Source organism: Gymnogyps californianus, chromosome 2 (genome assembly GCF_018139145.2).
Source record: "Gymnogyps californianus isolate 813 chromosome 2, ASM1813914v2, whole genome shotgun sequence".
Lineage (NCBI taxonomy): Eukaryota > Metazoa > Chordata > Aves > Accipitriformes > Cathartidae > Gymnogyps > Gymnogyps californianus.
Window position 1 is genome coordinate 165,191,861 of NC_059472.1, and position 17,181 is coordinate 165,209,041.

The 17,181-nt window shown below is 52.0% G+C and overlaps 1 protein-coding gene across 4 annotated transcripts; it reads right to left on the reverse strand.

Annotated features, from left to right (window-relative positions):
* Nucleotides 1–785: 785 nt before the first annotated feature.
* GUK1 (guanylate kinase 1) lies at nt 786–16,484 on the reverse strand. Of its 4 annotated transcripts, XM_050891496.1 has the most exons (9): nt 14,733–14,877; nt 13,786–13,878; nt 9,732–9,845; nt 8,064–8,105; nt 6,756–6,852; nt 2,867–3,005; nt 1,821–1,905; nt 1,419–1,504; nt 786–961 (listed from the first exon to the last, which is right to left on the reverse strand). In XM_050891496.1, exons 3-9 carry the CDS (start codon nt 9,841–9,843, stop codon nt 926–928), a joined length of 597 nt encoding a protein of 198 aa, XP_050747453.1. In that variant the 5' UTR covers nt 9,844–9,845; nt 13,786–13,878; nt 14,733–14,877; the 3' UTR covers nt 786–925. The 4 variants fall into 4 exon arrangements, with proteins under 4 accessions (XP_050747453.1, XP_050747452.1, XP_050747454.1 ...); XM_050891495.1 differs by lacking the exons at nt 13,786–13,878; nt 14,733–14,877 and adding an exon at nt 16,425–16,484; XM_050891497.1 differs by lacking the exon at nt 13,786–13,878.
* Between the last annotated feature and the right edge of the window lie 697 nt (nt 16,485–17,181).

Here is a 17,181-nt window from a genome sequence, read left to right on the forward strand (position 1 = left end):
GGAAAAGGGATTTATTGCTGCCCTCAAGCACGTCAACCAACAAGGCTGCACAGCTTGGGAAGGAAATCTTTTCTCCCTCAACTTGTAGGTATAAGAGCATTTAAAAATCCACCCGCACCTAAAGTCAAGCGGAACAACAAGTACACGTGAATTACAAGATTGCTGCCAGGATGGCAGAGGAGGAGAAGCTCACAGTACTTTTCCCCCAGAAAAAAAGGCAGCGGATAGATCATATCCTGCAACCATTCCCTTCTTCTCTCAGCTTATTAAACAAACCCATCTGTTCACAAGGACTGCGGTTAGAGCAGCCGAGCCGTGCCGAGCCGACGAGCTGCTCTGCCACAGCGACACAACAAAACAGCGCAGAGGCTGAGGGTGGCAGGCACAGACGATCAGAAACGCCTGGAGGAGCTGTAGCCAGCTCTGCAAAAGGAAGCGCGAACCAGAGGGAGCAAGAGGATGCCAACACTTGTGACATCAGGTGCCAGGAAAGACGGGAGCCCCTCCGTCTGCAGGTGGAAATGGGGGTCACATCAATCGAAATAGCACCCCTTTATCGAGTGGCATTAGCTGGCACAACGTGTACCTCCACAGATATTGGAGTGGGATCCTAAGCCACGTGCCGGGGCCGCGGCTGCCCAGACAGCTCCTCCACAGCCTCGCAGAACGGCTCTGCCCTTCGGCAGCGGATGCCGTGCAATCGCTTCCAAAGCGTCCGCCTGAGGTACAAACCTGGGGGAGCACACGCCGAGCGCGTGGCGAACAGAAACACAAGCGTGACCGGGTTTCGTTTTCTTTCCTTTTAATAGAAACATCCTAGAGTAACTCGGGAGGAGGATCAGCCTAAAGGGAATGTCTCGGAATAAAATGGTGTGATATGCTTCGGGAATGATGTGCAAAGTTAAAACGTCCAAGCAGGCTCGGCTCAGGACTTCCTGGATTCTTGGGTCTTCTTGATTTCCTGCAAGGAGATCAGGAAAACAACTGAGCATCTGTCACTCTTTGGGAACAACTGATAGTTTCACAGCTCTGGAGACCACGAGCGATCATCTCCTCAGACCAGCTCCACAGCATCACAGGACCAAGCCCAGAGTTTACGCACGAGCCTTTAGGGACAAGGCAAGGTTTGACTTAGAGGCTCTTCAAAAATAGCACACCCCTCCCATGCTGTCCAGGGACGTAGGTTTATTTTGCCCCTAACCCAGTATCGCGCTGGATCCGTTTCCCACTCTGAGGCCACTGATCCATCATCACTCATTCGCGATCTGTGCTCAACTACGTCACTCAGCAGCTCAAACCAGATCAAACGTGGGCATGAGGTCACATTTCTGTGGCTGCCTATAGACAGACCCTCACCTGCTCAGCCTAGAGGTCATGCCTGCCCGGGGAGCGAGGTAGAAAAGCCCTGAACGACTCACCTCCAGGAGTATCTCCTTCAATTCGGAATAGGCTTTTTCTAAATCATCATTAATAATGACCAAGTCGAACAGGCCAGGCTCTTTACCTGGGGAAGGAGACGAGGACAGAGGAGTTAGAGAACATGTTTCTTCCCAGTGTCATCTCTCGTGCATGACCCGAGTTCCTCGGGCATTTTAATATTATTATTTCAGCCACTGCTAATGTGCTTCTCTGCCAACCGCCCACAAGGAACTGCAGTGGGAAATGATGCGGTATGGTGCTTAGATCAAACTCAGCTAAGGTCCAAGCCCTGCCAGCACTCCTCGGAGAACACAACTCAGATGTTCATGCCAAAAAAAGCTCCTAAATGCCCAACACATCCCCTCTCCCTCCGCACATCACTTGAAGGCCCCTGGACTTACTAAGTTCCAAATCTACACGGGCTGCAGTCAAACGCTTCAGTAAACTTTCTTCTGTCTCAGTCTTGCGGTCACGTAGTCTTTTTTCCTAAACCCAACGACAAACGTATTAAAGAAATGCATGTTCCAAATGCTGCACGCAGAAACCACCACCCACCCCACAAGCCACTGCTGTCTGCCACTTGCTACGGCCGGCGACCACAGGCGTGCGAGGTAACACTCTGCAAAGGGTGAGGGGCCTCGTTTACAGCCCAGAGCAAACCAGCGGGCAAGCTAAGTTTGGGCTCAAGGTCTCCTACCCAGAGCTCAGGTTCCCAGTCTCCTTTTCCCCCCCTCGTATTTTTTTTTTTTTTGCAGGTACTGCTGGGAGATGAAATCTCTCTGCTGGGCTCTGGCATCGGGTGCTGTTGGCTTCCTTCTCCACAAACTCAACGAGAAACACAGACTGCCTGATGTAGTGAGAGCAAGAGGGGAGAGCCAGGAGTCGTGGCCTTCGCTGCCATGTACTCCTTGCACGGCTTCAGCAAGTCGCATATATGTGTGCGCTTCCTTCTCTGAACCATGACAGTGATTTCACTTCTGCGAGAGGCACGCTGCAATCATTGTTATATAGGGCCCCATAAGACCAGAGGGATATAGGATTTCTGGTGCTGCAGAGAACCAGCCTCCCTTGGTTTAACTTTAATTGCTGGAGGTAAGTCTCAGCACAAAAATCTCCTCCTCTCCCCAGCATTAAGCACAACTAATGCATTTAAAGGCTGCCCACGCCGCAATGGAGTCTATAACCCAACGCAGGCAAACACGCCAAGGTGTGGAAACTGTACAGGAGGGACTCAAAAAACAGAGCACAGGCAGATTTATCCTTGGGAGCCAGCGGCTGGGGAGTTGGACCGGGCAGAGGTAACAGTGTGCTCAGCAATGTCCTCCCCACCTATTCTACAGCCCTTAAAAACATACAGATGAATCAACGAGAGGGGAACCCCCATCGCCTCAGAGCAAGACGCTGATTACCTCTAACTGCCTAACGGCAAAGGAAGGCGGTCGCTCACCAAGATGTCTATGGACGGAGGCTGCACGGAGATGTAGATGGGGTTCAGGTCTGTCCTCTTGATGTTCTTCACGCCCTGGATGTCGATGTCAAGGATGCAGATCTGGTTCTGGCCCTGAACGGCCTGCACTGCACCTTTACTGGGGACAGAGCAAAGAGGGAAGGGGGTCAGAGCATCCAGCCAAGGCAGTGGGGGTGTGGTGTGTCCCCCTCCAGCAGCAAGTCTTCACCTCACAGGGCTCCCCTGTGCCCAGATTGTGGCAGGAGAGAAGAGAGAGCCTGCTCTGCTCTTGCTAAACAGTTTCTCTTTCCCCAAGTGTCCTCTGGGTCCCTGGGGTGGAGCAGGGACCTGCTGTCTCCTGCTAGAGAGGCTGGCAAAACCATGATGGAAGGTGTGGAAATGGATAATGTGCGACTATCCCATGAGCACTGTGGTTCGGGTACAGTCCGTAAAGCTCCTGCCTTTGACAAACACAGGAAGCAACCTTCACCAAAGAGCAAAACCACTGAGAACTTTCCTTCTCCAGAGATCCACCGATTTCTGTACCCATGCGCTCTCCTGAAGGATGCTTGATGGAGATCGATGCTCCTGCCTGGGTTGCAAGATGCACAATTAAGAAAATATTTTTAAGTGGTGGTTCTTGTACGTCATTAAAGACAGTATCTCTTCCCCAACATGGGGAAATTGCCTCAATTTTGTTCCTGAACGCCTACAATTCTCCCTTTAAAAGCAGCAACGCCAACCCTCTCCTGGTGCACTGGAAGTATCTGGACTAGTTACTGGGTAGCAGCCCTTTTGGGGGACGTTTCAGTCAGTATTTGCACAGCACTGAGCGCAGATTCTCCTTCAAGCCAGGGCTCCATGGCATGATGGACAGTGCGGATAGAAGCCCTGCCAGGAGTTCAGAGGTGGCACTGCAGGTTTTGAGGTCGTGAAGTCAGGAGGTCATGCAATGGAAGCAGAGGTTAAGAGAAAACGCTGTCCTACAGCCAGCCTCCAACTTGCTCGATTCCCTGCCCGTACCCAGTGCACCTCTTTGGACCTCACCTTGTCACCCTGCGCCACCAAAGTTTGCTCCCTGATGCCTTCTGCAAAGACACACTGAAAACAGACTCCCTGAAACAAATGCTCTTGTGTTGTCCTACACCCCAGGAACAAGGAGTCACAGCTCCAGTGAAGCAGGATTCGGGACCCCCAGCCCTCCTCCCACAGCTCTCACCAGCCCTGCTCCTGGCTGTGCCAGCTGGAGAAGACAGGGTCTTCACCGGCACGGAGGGAAAGCACCCACGGGTGTCACGCAGCAGCTGCTTGCGGCCACGGCGCTGCTGTTGGCAGGGTGTGAGCAGAGGAAGATGTGACAGCACAGACAGAGAGTCCTGAACCCACGGGTACCACAGCTACACGACAGCTCGCTGCGAACAGAGCTGGAGAGGACAGAGGCAGCGCAAGCAGAAGGTGCCTCTCGGAGGAACAGGGACCAGAGCCGAGATGGGGAAAGCCATAAAGACTTCTGGGAGCCTGCAAGCCCAGAAAAGCCCCGGCGAACAGAGATGAGCAACAGAGCAGCCTGACACAGCGACGCTGTGAGCTCCTCACGCCGGAGGGTGGGGAAGAGGAGGCAGACAGGCGGCCCTGGGGTCCCGCAGCTGGTCTGGTCAGTGCAGCAGGGTCTACTGCCTGCAGAGACACTGCCGTGATGGGGTCACGCATGGAGGTGGCTGGTGACTTCCCTTCTGCCCCGGGAGTCCCACAAAACAAGTGACAAACCCCAACAGGAAGGAGAAAGCTGAAGCGAAGTTGCAAGACCAGCACTGTGCCCTATACAAACACAGAGGTTTGCTTCCCTGCCCGGGTGGGCAGCAGCGAGAGCCCAGATCTGAGCCCTATCCACTGCAAAGCCACAAAACCTCCCCAAAACAGCTTGGTTTGCCACGTGAACGCCACAGACTTCATCTGGTATCACCAGGTATCAACTAACTCCTGCTACAACCGATCTACAAAGAGCCAGCAGCTCTCAGAGCCCCGAGAAAGAGACCCCATGCCTGCACTCTGATTTCAGCCTCTAGTTTAAGGCAACTTCAAAGAAATCCTAGTTTCTGTGGGCAGGGCTCAGCACTATCCCACAGACAGGGCCCTTTCAGGGCTCTTAAATTAAGCAATTAATTTTGGGTTATTCATTATTATTAGCTGGTGAGATTTAGGGAGCAGAAAGGATTGGCGAAAACTTCAACTATTCTGATAAGTATGAGGTACTCTCTCCATTTTATCACACATCTGATTAGAAACATCCTTAGGCACTTGTAGAGAAAACATAAGCTTGGCGAGTTTCTGTATTTGTTTTGTTTGCAAACAGGTATTTATTGTTGAGATGGCTGGGGTTAATTGCAGCCTCCCACCCTGCACACCCACCACCACAGGCAGAGCACCGGCAGCGTGAACATGCAGAGGGGACTGAAGATGAAAGTGAGGGCCAGGGAGAAAAGCACCTCAAAACCAAACCCAAGCACGTCATATAATTTGATTAAAGTATCGAATTCCTGCAAATTTCATGGAAATTGGCTGAGGAGAGATGCCTTCTCAGCACCCACCCTGAGGAAAAGGCACCAAAACCAACTCCACCTCTGTAACAGGCATCAGAAAGCAGCCATCTCCTCCACACTGCGGCCGACTGGATTAAGCAGGACACACGTGAAGGAAGGAAGCCTGTCCTACGCAGGATGAAGCCAGGGATTAAGGAGCTTGAACTCAAGTTTCTCCTTGGTGCTGGGTATTTGGAAGATGAGCTGTCAGGTTTCACTTCTCTTGCCAAAGCAGCGACGCTGGAAGTATCGAGGCCAGGGCAGGGGATTGTGCTCCTCCATCAGCCTCAGAGGGAGCATGGCCAGACCCCTGCAAGGCTGCCCTTAGCTGCGGTGACAGCAGTGACGCCTGTGCGTGTCACATTAAAACAGCTACGTTACTGAAATGCAAAATCACCAACCGTTCCTTCAGAGCCGTACACCTACAGCACGTTCAGTCTGGGGGCCTTATGTTGGCACCTCCCATAAGGAAACCATCCTCAGAAGGAAACTTAGCCATCTCCAAAAAATTCCTCAAAAAAAGCACATTCAGCTCTTTAAGAAATGTAGGTCTTCCTGAAAAGCATTTCAGGCAAATCTCTTTAATGCGACTAATTAAATATCTCAAGAAACATTTAACTTTCCTCCTTAGCAGGTCCTTTACTATAATGCCACGATTTTCTCACAATAATTCTATAAGATGTCTGACTTCTAATTAACATTGCAGCTTAATGTTTTATTGATCATCAGCTCCAACACCGAGGGCAACGCTATTTTAAAATCCACCTAACTCCAGTCAAGGGTGCCATGCAATTTATCTATTCGTAAGCAGCCACTTTACCAAAGCAGCACGCATATTTTTTTCACGACAGCCAATACAGATGTCATCGCTTCTGCTCCTGAATTCATCATATTCAGACCATTAGGTAACGCAGGGATAATGAGAGTAAGTCTCCATTCTGCCCACGACTCTCTGCAAGCACTTGGAAAATATTAAGGAGCGTAAATAGTCTGTGAAAATCACCCCTGTGCAAGAAAAATGTTAAGCCTATGAACTACTTCAGCAGCCCTCAAACACTGGAGGCTATAGAGAATCTCATCGCGCAATCATGATTTAATTACGATGAGCTAACTCTCTGCAAGAGTTCATTTTGCCATCTTAATAAAGCCGACAAAGGACCCCACTATCAAAATGAAAGGTTTTGCTTATGGCAAGAATCCGCGTGTTTGGGGGAAAACAGTGTTGCAAAGCTAAAATATTTTTTCCTTCACCATCATCTCAGCTCCCGGCACCACCGGGGTTCAGCAGCGACAGCGTCTGAACTGCATACCTCGTCCCGTACATATTTCCGGAGAACTCTGCGTGCTCGATGAATTCACCGGCATCAATTTCTTTCTGCATTTCCTCTCTGGTAACAAAGTGGTAATCTGGATAGGGAAAACAGGAAAAATAGCCAGAAATTAACAGCTTTTAAGGTAAAGTTTATGGTCAAAATGACACCCATGGGTGCTTAGGGGAGAAGCAACTTAAAATCCGCTTTGGACAACGCTGGCAGACTGCAGATACCTACTTCCTAATTACTGTATACAGCATCCCCTCTGCACACCAATTGCCCAGACACCTGCTCAAAATGTTTTGGAGCTTTCTGTGTGGCCAGAAATGCTGCTGTACTCCCTTCTTCATACTTTTTTCCCTTTCTGGTGCAGTGGGAACCTCCCCTCCCTCCCCGCATGTGTGGAACACATTACAGCAGGACTGCCAAGGCCCTTACTTTGAAAGCATTTATGATTAAAGACTAGAATGGGACGAGAGAGAGAGAGAGGGAGATAAAAGGGAACATCAAAATCAAACGAACTAAAAAGGAATGTTTCTCTATCTTTTGTTAAAATTCCTCCCTTTCACTTCAGAGTGAAAACTGCCATCAGAAATTAAGAACAAACCTCATTTGATTCTTTCTGAAATATGCAAACAAACCAGAAAACAGGAAAGCAGCTGGCCAGCTGGACACAAGCTATTCATACAGATAAAGATATCTCATTAAGCAGTTGCGTTTCCCAAAGCAGCGTGCATTTGAGGTATCTCACCAGAGCTACCTGGCACTTCGGAAAAATCAAGCCCAAGTATGGACCAGGGTGCTTAAACTGAGAGCCCTGCTTTGAAAACCTCAGCCAGCGAGCCACAGAGACAGCGTCTAGAAAAGAAAACCGGCAGCACGTGCTCTGCTTCTGTTAACAGTTCACCGCTTAATTAAATTTTGGTTTTGCTCTGCCAAGTCCATCCCTCTTCCTTATCTTCTCTCCAACGCATGGCACATGCTGCAGAACAGCGGTAAACGGCTACGGTCTCATTGCCACTGAGATAAAGAGCAAAAGCATGTGTATGCATGCATATTTATATACACATATACATACACACTCTCAAATATATCATTACTGAATATCTGCCTAAGGAAACGCGCCCTATAAACATAAATGTAGGACTGAATATCTGCCTAAGGAAACGCGCCCTATAAACATAAATGTAGGACTAACTTATCTGCTAGTGGGGACTGATGCATGCACTTCACATAAAAACTTAAATTTTTCAGAGGAATAGTTTGCCGAGTCTGACGAGACAGGCCCAACTGCACCACACTCACCTTTGCCATTTACTTCTCCGGGTCTTGGCTGCCTCGTGGTATCTGTAAGCAAAAAACAGCCTTGTCAATTTTGTAGATCACCCAAGGAAGTAATAGTATCAAAGAAATAAAAGCACACACGCAGCAGATTGACCCAATCACATAGTAAACTGATCCTCTATTTAAAATGATCAAAGCTTCTGGAATCAGCTAGTGTAACACACAACAACATGCAGGATTGGCCTTTAATCGAAGAATTCTAGATAACCTGAAAACAATCAATTAAGATTTTTAGGGGCTGAGCGGTCAGTGTGGGACTTACCAGGCTGGGCTTAGTTTTCAGCTATGCTACAGCCTTCCTGTGTAATCCTAGACACGTTATTTGGACCTCTGCCTCGCTTCAGGGGAATTAGCGGTGCCCTACTTCGCAGAGTTATCTTCATTTTAAAAGATCACGCAGCACCTACATAGGTGCTTAAAATAGCCGGATTCAATGAATAAGGACAAACTCCTGCGGGAGGTAGGTGAATAAATCGGACAGCCTTTGAACCCTGTTGGAGTCGTTCAAACTAGTAATATTTGAAGCACATGCTCTGCAAACCAAAAAGGAGCTGATGGTCAGCATGGAGGGCAACACCGATTATTTTCTTTAGGACCAGCAGTTAACCTAATGCAACAAGGCTCTGATCACCTGTAAGTTTTTATAAAGCACCAGTTGTAAAGGTCTAAGTGGCCTATGGAGATTTAGGGGGGGGAAAAAAATCTACCAAGAGGCAGCCTTGGGGAAAACGGTAAGATTTAGTTTGGACTGAGATGAGCTATTCAGTTGAATCAAGAGCATAGGATGAAACACAGAAAAGGAAAGATGATTGTAAGTTTTTTTCATCTCCAGCAACATTAAATTTTTAAACAACCAGTATTTGCCCTTTCCTGGTAAAATGAATCCGGATCTCACAGATCTCAAAGCAAGGATTTCACTTGCTGTATCCAAAGCGTTAGGACAGTAAAAAACATTTTGGTAATGTACTTACAAACACCTTGCAGAACTCCAGGCAGACGTGAGTGGATCAAGCCAGCTGGCCAGGGGTTATTTTCACGTTATAGGGAACCATCCCAGGTAGAAAAAAAAAAGGACCCTTGGCCAGCACTTGGTGACTGACGTAGAAAAAGTCAACAAACCACCAGAGCAATGGCAGGAGGAGGAACGTACGCAGGTGATGGGGCGAACTGTTTCACTGACTGACCCAGTAATGAGATGGGCTTCACGAAACTCTTTAATTTTAAATCTGAGACTCTGGTCTGCAGCCCCTGATCCCCATCAGCTCCTGCAGGTGGATGGAAAGAATTGGCTTTTGAAGCAGAGGTGTGGGGAGGGATTTTGTTACTTTCAGAGTCAAGAATCACTCAGAAAAATCTCATCACCTCTCTGAGCTGTGTTTAGAGGTGTGGGGAGTCACCAGACCTGGAAAGGGTGCTATTCCAGACAAATCTTAGACTTGCCACTCGATACCAGTAGTAAAAGGCGTCCTGACTTATTTAAACATCCCAAAGAGCCCACCGACAGACTAGGACACAGGCAAGTCATGGGAGCCCATTATTTGGGGCATGAATACAGCTACAGAAGCAGGCTCTGGGCTAGGGGCCCTGAATTCCTCCACTGCCCTTCCCCAGAGACACAGGGATACTCACGGGAGACGCTGAAGCCGAAGATGTTCTCATAATCTTTAAGCAATTTCTTTAACAAAGTGCTCTTCCCTGCACCCGATGGGCCACTCAGAACCACTGGTCTCGGTCCCTGCATGGCTAGAGACAGACAAATACGTGTCTGGTTAGAAACACCCATGAAAAAAGACAGCTATGGATTCCCAGGGGTGCTCGGCCCCACAAAACAGCATCTATCCTTTACCCTTGGATGCAAGTTTCTGCAGGCAAATCTGAAAGGATGAGAAATCACAAGCCTAGAGCTGATAGAAAGTAACTGGGAGTGCAGAAAATACCAGGGAAATTCAAACAACTATTAAATTAGCAAACTGACAGCAAATAGTGGGAGCTGCCACCTCTGTACTACTGCAAAAGATCTGAGCTGGGAGCCCTGAGGGGTCAGATATCGTTTGGGAAAGCAGACAGCGGAGGTCACCAGCAATGCAGCAGGACAGCTTCACCTCGCTTTGCTGCTGGCCCCAATTCTTACCTGGGGAACGAGTACCTCGGACAAATAAAGGACATGTATCACTGCAGCGTGAACGCTCGTTCTCAAGGGACTGAGGACTCATAGGACATAACCCAAAGGCATATTTCTTCCCAAAGGAGGAAACTGGGCTCCAGCTGCCACTAAACTGGGATAATTCAAGCCAGCCCTGTCCTAGCTCTGTTCTCTGCCTCTGGGACCCAAATCCTAGGGAAAACTTTCTCTAACAGGAGGAAAATGCTGTCTGGGCCTGGTGGCATCTGGAAACATCATGGGACATCCAGACACACTGGGCAATGCCAGCTTAATACTTGTCCTTACTGATAGAGTCACAGCCACTTCCCTCTCACGGGGAGAGGCCTCAAGGAGTGTTTGCAGGAGATGCTGGCAAGAAAAAAGGGCAGAACTCAGCCAGCGTTACACATACGGGGCTCCGAGCGAGGGATGGGAAGCCCATGAGATCGCCATACCTCTTATGTTGCCCATTTACATCCTAACAAGTGCAAACTACGAGCCTGTGACGGACAGTTAAATGTTTCCTATCAGTCCTGGGATAAATATCCACACGCAAAGCCTTTACCATAAGCAGACAACGTACTGAAGCCTAGACCCAGAAGCCCAGCTCGTCCTCCACCACTAAACCCCAAAGCCTTGCAACAGCGGTCTGAACACGGGTATGACCTGGGACACGAACATGCTTTGGGGTTTATTTCCATATTTCCTGGAGCACTAACTCCAGTTCAAGGTGTCTCGTGGCAAGAGAGAAGGGTTTGGTTCCTGGTACAGGAAAAAAAAAGGCAGCCTGGGGCCACACAGACCTTTCTGCAGTTGTTTCTTCAACCAGAAAGAAAAAAACTGGGTGTTTCCATGTGCCTGCCTCTCTGGGGAGGAAGAAAGGTTAATTATCAACATGTGAATAAAGAAGAAAATCCTGTACGACAGTGTAGGGGGTACCGCTGGGGACCCTCATCCATCAACAGCAATTCAGCAGCTTCTAAAACAGAGGCGATGACGAGAGCGGAACAAATTAAACAAGCCTATTTTTCCTATTGAAAAACAATTACTTTCTGCAAGCAGTAAAGCCCTTGGAAATGCATTTTTTTAACCTCATCGGCCGGGTGTGACCTCAGGAGCAATCAGCCAACAGACAGTATAATGCCTCTCCATTTTAAATTAGATCATAGCAATGTTACCCTGACCTTACAAATCACTTTTTAAACAGCCTTAAGCCAAATGCCGTCTCTTACAAAATCAGCCGCAGATCGTGCAGCAGGCTAACCTAGCCGGGTTGCCTCCCTGACCCCGGCCCGCGTGAGCTGGATACCTCCTTATCCCTAAATCCCTCCGGCACAGCTCTGCCATCGCGCAGACGCCTATCAGGCAGCACTACAGCTAGCAAATTAGAAGAGTTTTCCCTCCGTTCCCTGAGGACGCTTTGCACTCGTCTGACCAGAGTTTAGCCAAGCCTGTATGAAAGGACGGGGTATTAATACACAAAGTCTGAAGTAGATGCCAGCGGCAGCTAACGTGGGCGTAAAAACACCCACGTTCAATCACCATCCAAAAGGAAACTTGTTTTTTTTTTTTTGCTGTTAGTGTACTCCAGGAGCTGCAGCCCCAGGGATCCACCAGATCAGCCGCTCTCCGGGGATCTCGGAGGACCGGTCCCATCGTCTGCGCACAGCCACGTTGCTGAATTAGGCTCCATCACCCGAAAAACACAACGAGGCTGAACAAACTTTAGCAAGTCCTTTTGGGGACCTGTCCTACCTTTCCCTTAGCCTTTGAGCTTTGATAATTTTCAAATATCACAGGTTTTGCCTAAATGTTCAATACCGAAAGAGGAAAGCAGGCCCTCCTGCACCTCCTCACCAGCGAAATGCTATTCAGTGCTTGCAGCAAAGAAGCAGAGGGGCCCTTGCCGAGTTGTCCGATGCATTTCCCCCTGTTCTGCCCCTGCCAGTTCCTCTCGCCCATATGAATAAAGCGGGAGAGCGTTGGTGAACCCTGACCATTGCTTGTGCAACACTCCCAAAGAGAAAGAGGAGCTACATAAAGTTCATCGCCCTCCAGTCATCCCAGCGCACTTCGCAACATATCTGCTCCCAAACGATGCTCCTTCATCGCAGGCCGGCTTCCTCGGCCACCACCGAAAGCCCCCGCGCGTGACGTTTGGATGCCAGCACGGACTCTGTCCGGGTGTTTCACGGCTCTCCCTCCACCATGATCTGGCTGTGCCACCAAGAACTGCTCCGGACGCACAAGTCCCAGCCCCTGCCTGCAGATCCCAGCCAGGATGCTCACATCCCAGCTAGAGGGTAAAGAGCTTTCCTCTCTCCCCGCTCAAAATTTCATCTGTCCTTTAGCAGGCACCGACAGCAAAAGGGGAATTTAAAGCTGCCCAAATCACTTGCAATCATTTCATTCAACCCCAGACAAAGTGGGAAGGGGGAAGAGGAACAGGCAGAGCGCTGGCTAGCAGCAGGCTCCAACGCATCCTTACCTTTTCCTTTTCCTCCCTTTCAGCCAAGGTAGAAAGTCCAGCTCCTCGCAGCAGCGACAGGCTCGCAATACGAGCGAGCCGGCCGAAAGCTGGGCTATTTGTGAGCTGCCTAAAGCCTTAATTACCGAGCCGCAATTTTAAGACGGCCAATGAAAACCGCTCGCTGGTCTTTAATCTCCTCTCGTGGTTTCTTCCCCGCTCCCTGCTCTCCCAGCTGGTAAAGCTGCAGTCAAACACCGCTAATGGGTTGACGGGTGCTGGCACGTGCCGGCCTGGCACTTCGGCAAACAGCAAAACTCTCCCTGTCTCCGCACGTAACCTCACGGATCACACGTCCCCTGCGGTCACCAACGTAAACGCCAAGGGGGAAGAGCTGCTGTCGGTGGGTCAGAGGGAGGTGTGGTACCTCCTGGGTGAGACCGCCGGCTCGTTCAGGTTGGAGGGGGCCTCAGGAGGTCTCCAGCCCCCCCTCCTTCTCAAACGTAGCACGTCTTTAGCTGGTGATCAAGTGGTGGTGCCCACAAACACCAAGAACAGATGGGCTCTTAGATAGTGTCGAGGCACATCGGGCACGAAACCCAGGCTATACAGCTGCTACGCTCACGTTACACACCCAACAGTTGTGTGGTTGAGGCAACTCTTCCAGAAAATCACTCAGTCTTGGTTTTAGCCAGGATTTCACCTTCTGCAGACAACGCTCCTCTTCTTTTGGACCACAGTCTGCACGGCTGTTGCCTCCAGCCACTGCTTCGCCTCAGGTCAAGGATTAGGCTACCTATCCCCCACGAAGGTGACAGGGAAACTCCTTCTCTTTTGCCCAAGCTGAGCCAAACCCAAGCCTCCAAAATAAGCACGTCCCAGCACCTCTGTGGTGGGACCCTGCAGGGTCTGTGCCACCCCGGTGCTGGCAGCGCTTTTCTGCCTGAAAGAGCGTCGGTGGGGCGTCAGGGGAAGATGGAGACGCTCTCCTTTACCTTAGTCCCTTTTTTCCCCCCCAAAATACTCAGAACTAAAGCAAGAAAAGACAAATGGGTTGCGATCACAGGTCTCACTTCTTTGGGAAACGGGCTAAAAATAAACCAAGAGACTTGCAGGTGCTTCCTCTTGCCTCCCTCCAAATGTATCCCTCCTCTTTTGCTGGAGATCTGCAGAGGAAAACAAGACGTAATTTAGAGGGGAAAAAAAAGCCTTTTCCACTGCCAGATGAAGGGGCTGGGCCCTCGTGGGCGGGAGACGGCAAACACCCGGCTGGCAAACTGGGAATCTGTGCCAGCGCAGAGCAAAAACAGCTCCCACGGAGCGTTTTCGGAAGGCGCCCACCACCCGGCACGGTGCGGGATTTTGGGGGCAGCTGCTCGGGGCCGGAGAGGCGAAGGATGACGATGTCCCGGGAGGGTAAACAGAGGAGACTATCTCTGCCTCGAGACGTGAGCGGCGCAGACGCGGGAGCGGGTGCCCTCACCTCCACCATCACGTTTGGGTAAACGTGTGCCCTGACCCTGAAAAACCACTCGTAACGACGAGAGGGTCTGCACGCCGATATTGCTGCCTTCACCGGGCTCCTCCGCTCCCCCAACCCTGTCAAACACAGCTCCGCTCCCTCCGGCAACCTGAAGCCCTCAAAAACCACAAGTAAAGTGCCAAGAAAGCCTGAGAAACCAGATCTGGTGGATACGGGGCTTTTTAAATCTCCTGTTCGGTTCCCAGCCCAGTAAGGCATCCGCGCGTCACATTTTCAAGCTGTTTGCAGCAGTAACGTTACAGGTAGGTATTTCTTTTGAGCAGAAGCTCAATTTTTTTCCCCCATTTGCTCAGATTTTGGCATTTTCAGAGCAGCCGATCTGCAAACACCTAGCACGAAGGGTCTCTCACCTCCACTGGGTTACTCCTCAAAACGGTTTTGGATCCAGCCTAACCACCACATATCACCAAAACCACAACGGGCTGGCGTGGATCAGCAAGTTTAATAAAGATCCTCATATTTGGGGAGGTGCCACACCTGGGACTGAGGGCAAACGGCCACGTAGACGCCGCCGGGCTGCAAAAAGACGAGGTGGTCACCGAAGGAGGACGCAGGAGGTTGTCACAAGGGCGAGGAACGTTTCTCGGCCTGCTCCCGCCTGCTGAACTCGCCCTGGATTTTAACTGGGAGGTGGCAACGCAACCAGTAAAGCAAAGGACAGACATCACAAGAGTTAAACAAAATTAATGCTGATTAGCAGAGAGGCTTTAAAGAGAAGGTAGAGCCCCCTTACAAAGCAGAAAAGAAGATTAAAGGACAGTTTCCCTGCAGCCCCAAGAAAGGTCTCCTGGATTAGGATTATAATCCCATTCCCTATTTTTAGCAGGTTTGTTACAAAGCCGCCGGTCCCACCTTTCTGAGTTTTAGGATACTTTCTGAAAACCCAGCCCAGCTACAGTAACACAACAAAGTTTAACGTTATCGGAGAGCAGGCAAATGCTCGGCACCTCGACGTCTGCGAGGAGCCCTAAGGGCAGGACGTCCCCTCGGCCGCTCAGAGGGCATCGGCTGCTCCAACGGCCCCGTGATCTGCGCTCATTCAGTTGGGGAAAGGGTGGGTGAAAGCTCCGGGGCTTCATTTGCAGTTTCCCAGCATGCGGAGACCGTGCAGGACAGCTGGGCTCAGAGGTCCTGCCCTGACAGCCAGCGGGTTGCTTAAAGAAAGGGAATTATTTGCAGTACTGAAAGAGGAGCAGAGCATCCCCACAGCGGCACCCAGAGCTGGCGGGAACACTCAGCCACCTTTTTCCTGGAAACAATTATCTAAAAAGCACTAATTAGCCCCTCCACTGGCTGCACTGATTCGCCCTCCTCGCTTTGCAGGGAGCAATGATGCGGCAGGAGGAACAAGAACCGCTTGCTCATGGTCACCGCAGAAATCACCTAGGTCCAGGCCACAGATGAGGCCAGGAGTCACTCCAAGACAGTGTCCTACTGCAAAACTGGACTAAGTTTAACCAACCAACTGCTTTGAGCCAGTTTACCCAGCTGGGTAAATGTCTACGGAGATGAAGCTCAGGCAGGGGTGGTTTTGCCATCCACTTCCCCTCATGAACGTTGTGTTTCACCACGCAGAGCTTTATTTTCGGATACCTGAAGGGCGCTTACCCCCAAACCCCTGTCTCACCTCACCGTCTCGCGTGGTACCCGCAAAACCCAACCGATTCAGCGTGCAAATCCCCGTTTGGCTTCTCTAACCGGGGAGGGGGGGGACAGACACGGGGACATCCCAGAGCCACCCCCAAGCAGCGCAGTGATGGAGACCCGGCGTGGCTGGAGAAACGGGGACACCACCAGCCCTGGGGACAGCCCGGTGGGGTCCAAGCCTGTCCCACTGCCCACACCCACAGCCGTCCTGCGTGGACAGAGCAGCACATGCAGGCACGGCGAGGGGTGAAGCTCAGCATCCCCAGGCCGCCCGGGGGCTCAGCCCCCCCCCGCCCCCAGCCAAGAGCCGCTATGGCGGGACCAGCACCCCCAGGCCGGCACCTCAGCGCCCCGGGGCCGGCTGGGCCCCCTCAGCCGAGCACCTTTGTGAGGGGCTCAGCACCCCGGATGACGGCACCAGCACCCCGGGGCCGGTTAGGCCTCATTCCACCCCCCCCCCCCCAAAAGCCGGGACAGGCCCCTCAGGGAGGACGGGTGCCCCCCCCGCCCCGCCGCTCTCACCCGCCGCCCGGGCGATGGCGCCGCGCAGCCGCCGCCAGCTCATGGCGGGGAGGGCGGGGGGGGACGGGGGGGACCGGGGGAAGGGAGGGGGGGGTGTCGGTCCCGGCAGCCCCCGCGCCCCCGCCACCGCGGCCACGCAGCCCTGACGTCAGGCGGAAGGGAGCGGCGGGGGGGGGGGGGGGCGGGGAAGAGGAGCGCGGCGCTAGAGGAGCGCGGTGCGGCGGAGGGTGCGGTCACGTGAGCGGAGGGCGGCGGGGCAGACCATCAGCGCGGGCCGGGGGGGGGGGGGGGCGGTCAGTGAGGGGGCGCTAGGACCGAGCAGTACCGGGGGGCGGCATGGCGGTTCTGGGGGGGGGCGCCTGGGGGTGAACCATGACGGCGGCTGGGGGGGGGGGGAGGGTCTGTGTGTCAGCTTGGGGCCGCGCCATGATGGGGGGGGGGGGGCGGGCGTTGGGCCGAACCATAGTGCGGTGGGGAGAGTCATCCTGGGCTGAACCATTGTGGGGCGGGGGGGGGCGGGGGGGGCTGTCTTGGGCCGAACCACATTGCGGGTGGGGGGGAAGCCATCGTGGGGCTGAACCATGATTAGGGCGGGGGGGGGTCATCGTGGGGCTGAACCATGATTGGGGCGGGGGGGAGCCATGGTGGGGCTGAGCCATGATTGGGGCGGGGGGGGAGCCATCGTGGGGCTGAACCATCGTTGGGGGGGGTGTCATCGTGGGGCTGAACCATGATTGGGGTGGGGGGGTCATCGTGG

Bases quoted from the DNA above. Each gene is read 5' to 3' on its own strand.
- GUK1 (XM_050891495.1), bottom strand. From the start codon at position 16,467: ATGAGCTGGCGGCGGCTGCGCGGCGCCATCGCCCGGGCGGCGG. The intron at 9,846-16,424 runs GTGAGAGCGGCG...GTCTGTCTCTAG, and splicing joins CGCCATCGCCCGGGCGGCGG to CCATGCAGGGACCGAGACCA. The intron at 962-1,418 runs GTGAGTCGTTCA...ATCTCCTTGCAG, and splicing joins TGAAGGAGATACTCCTGGAG to GAAATCAAGAAGACCCAAGA.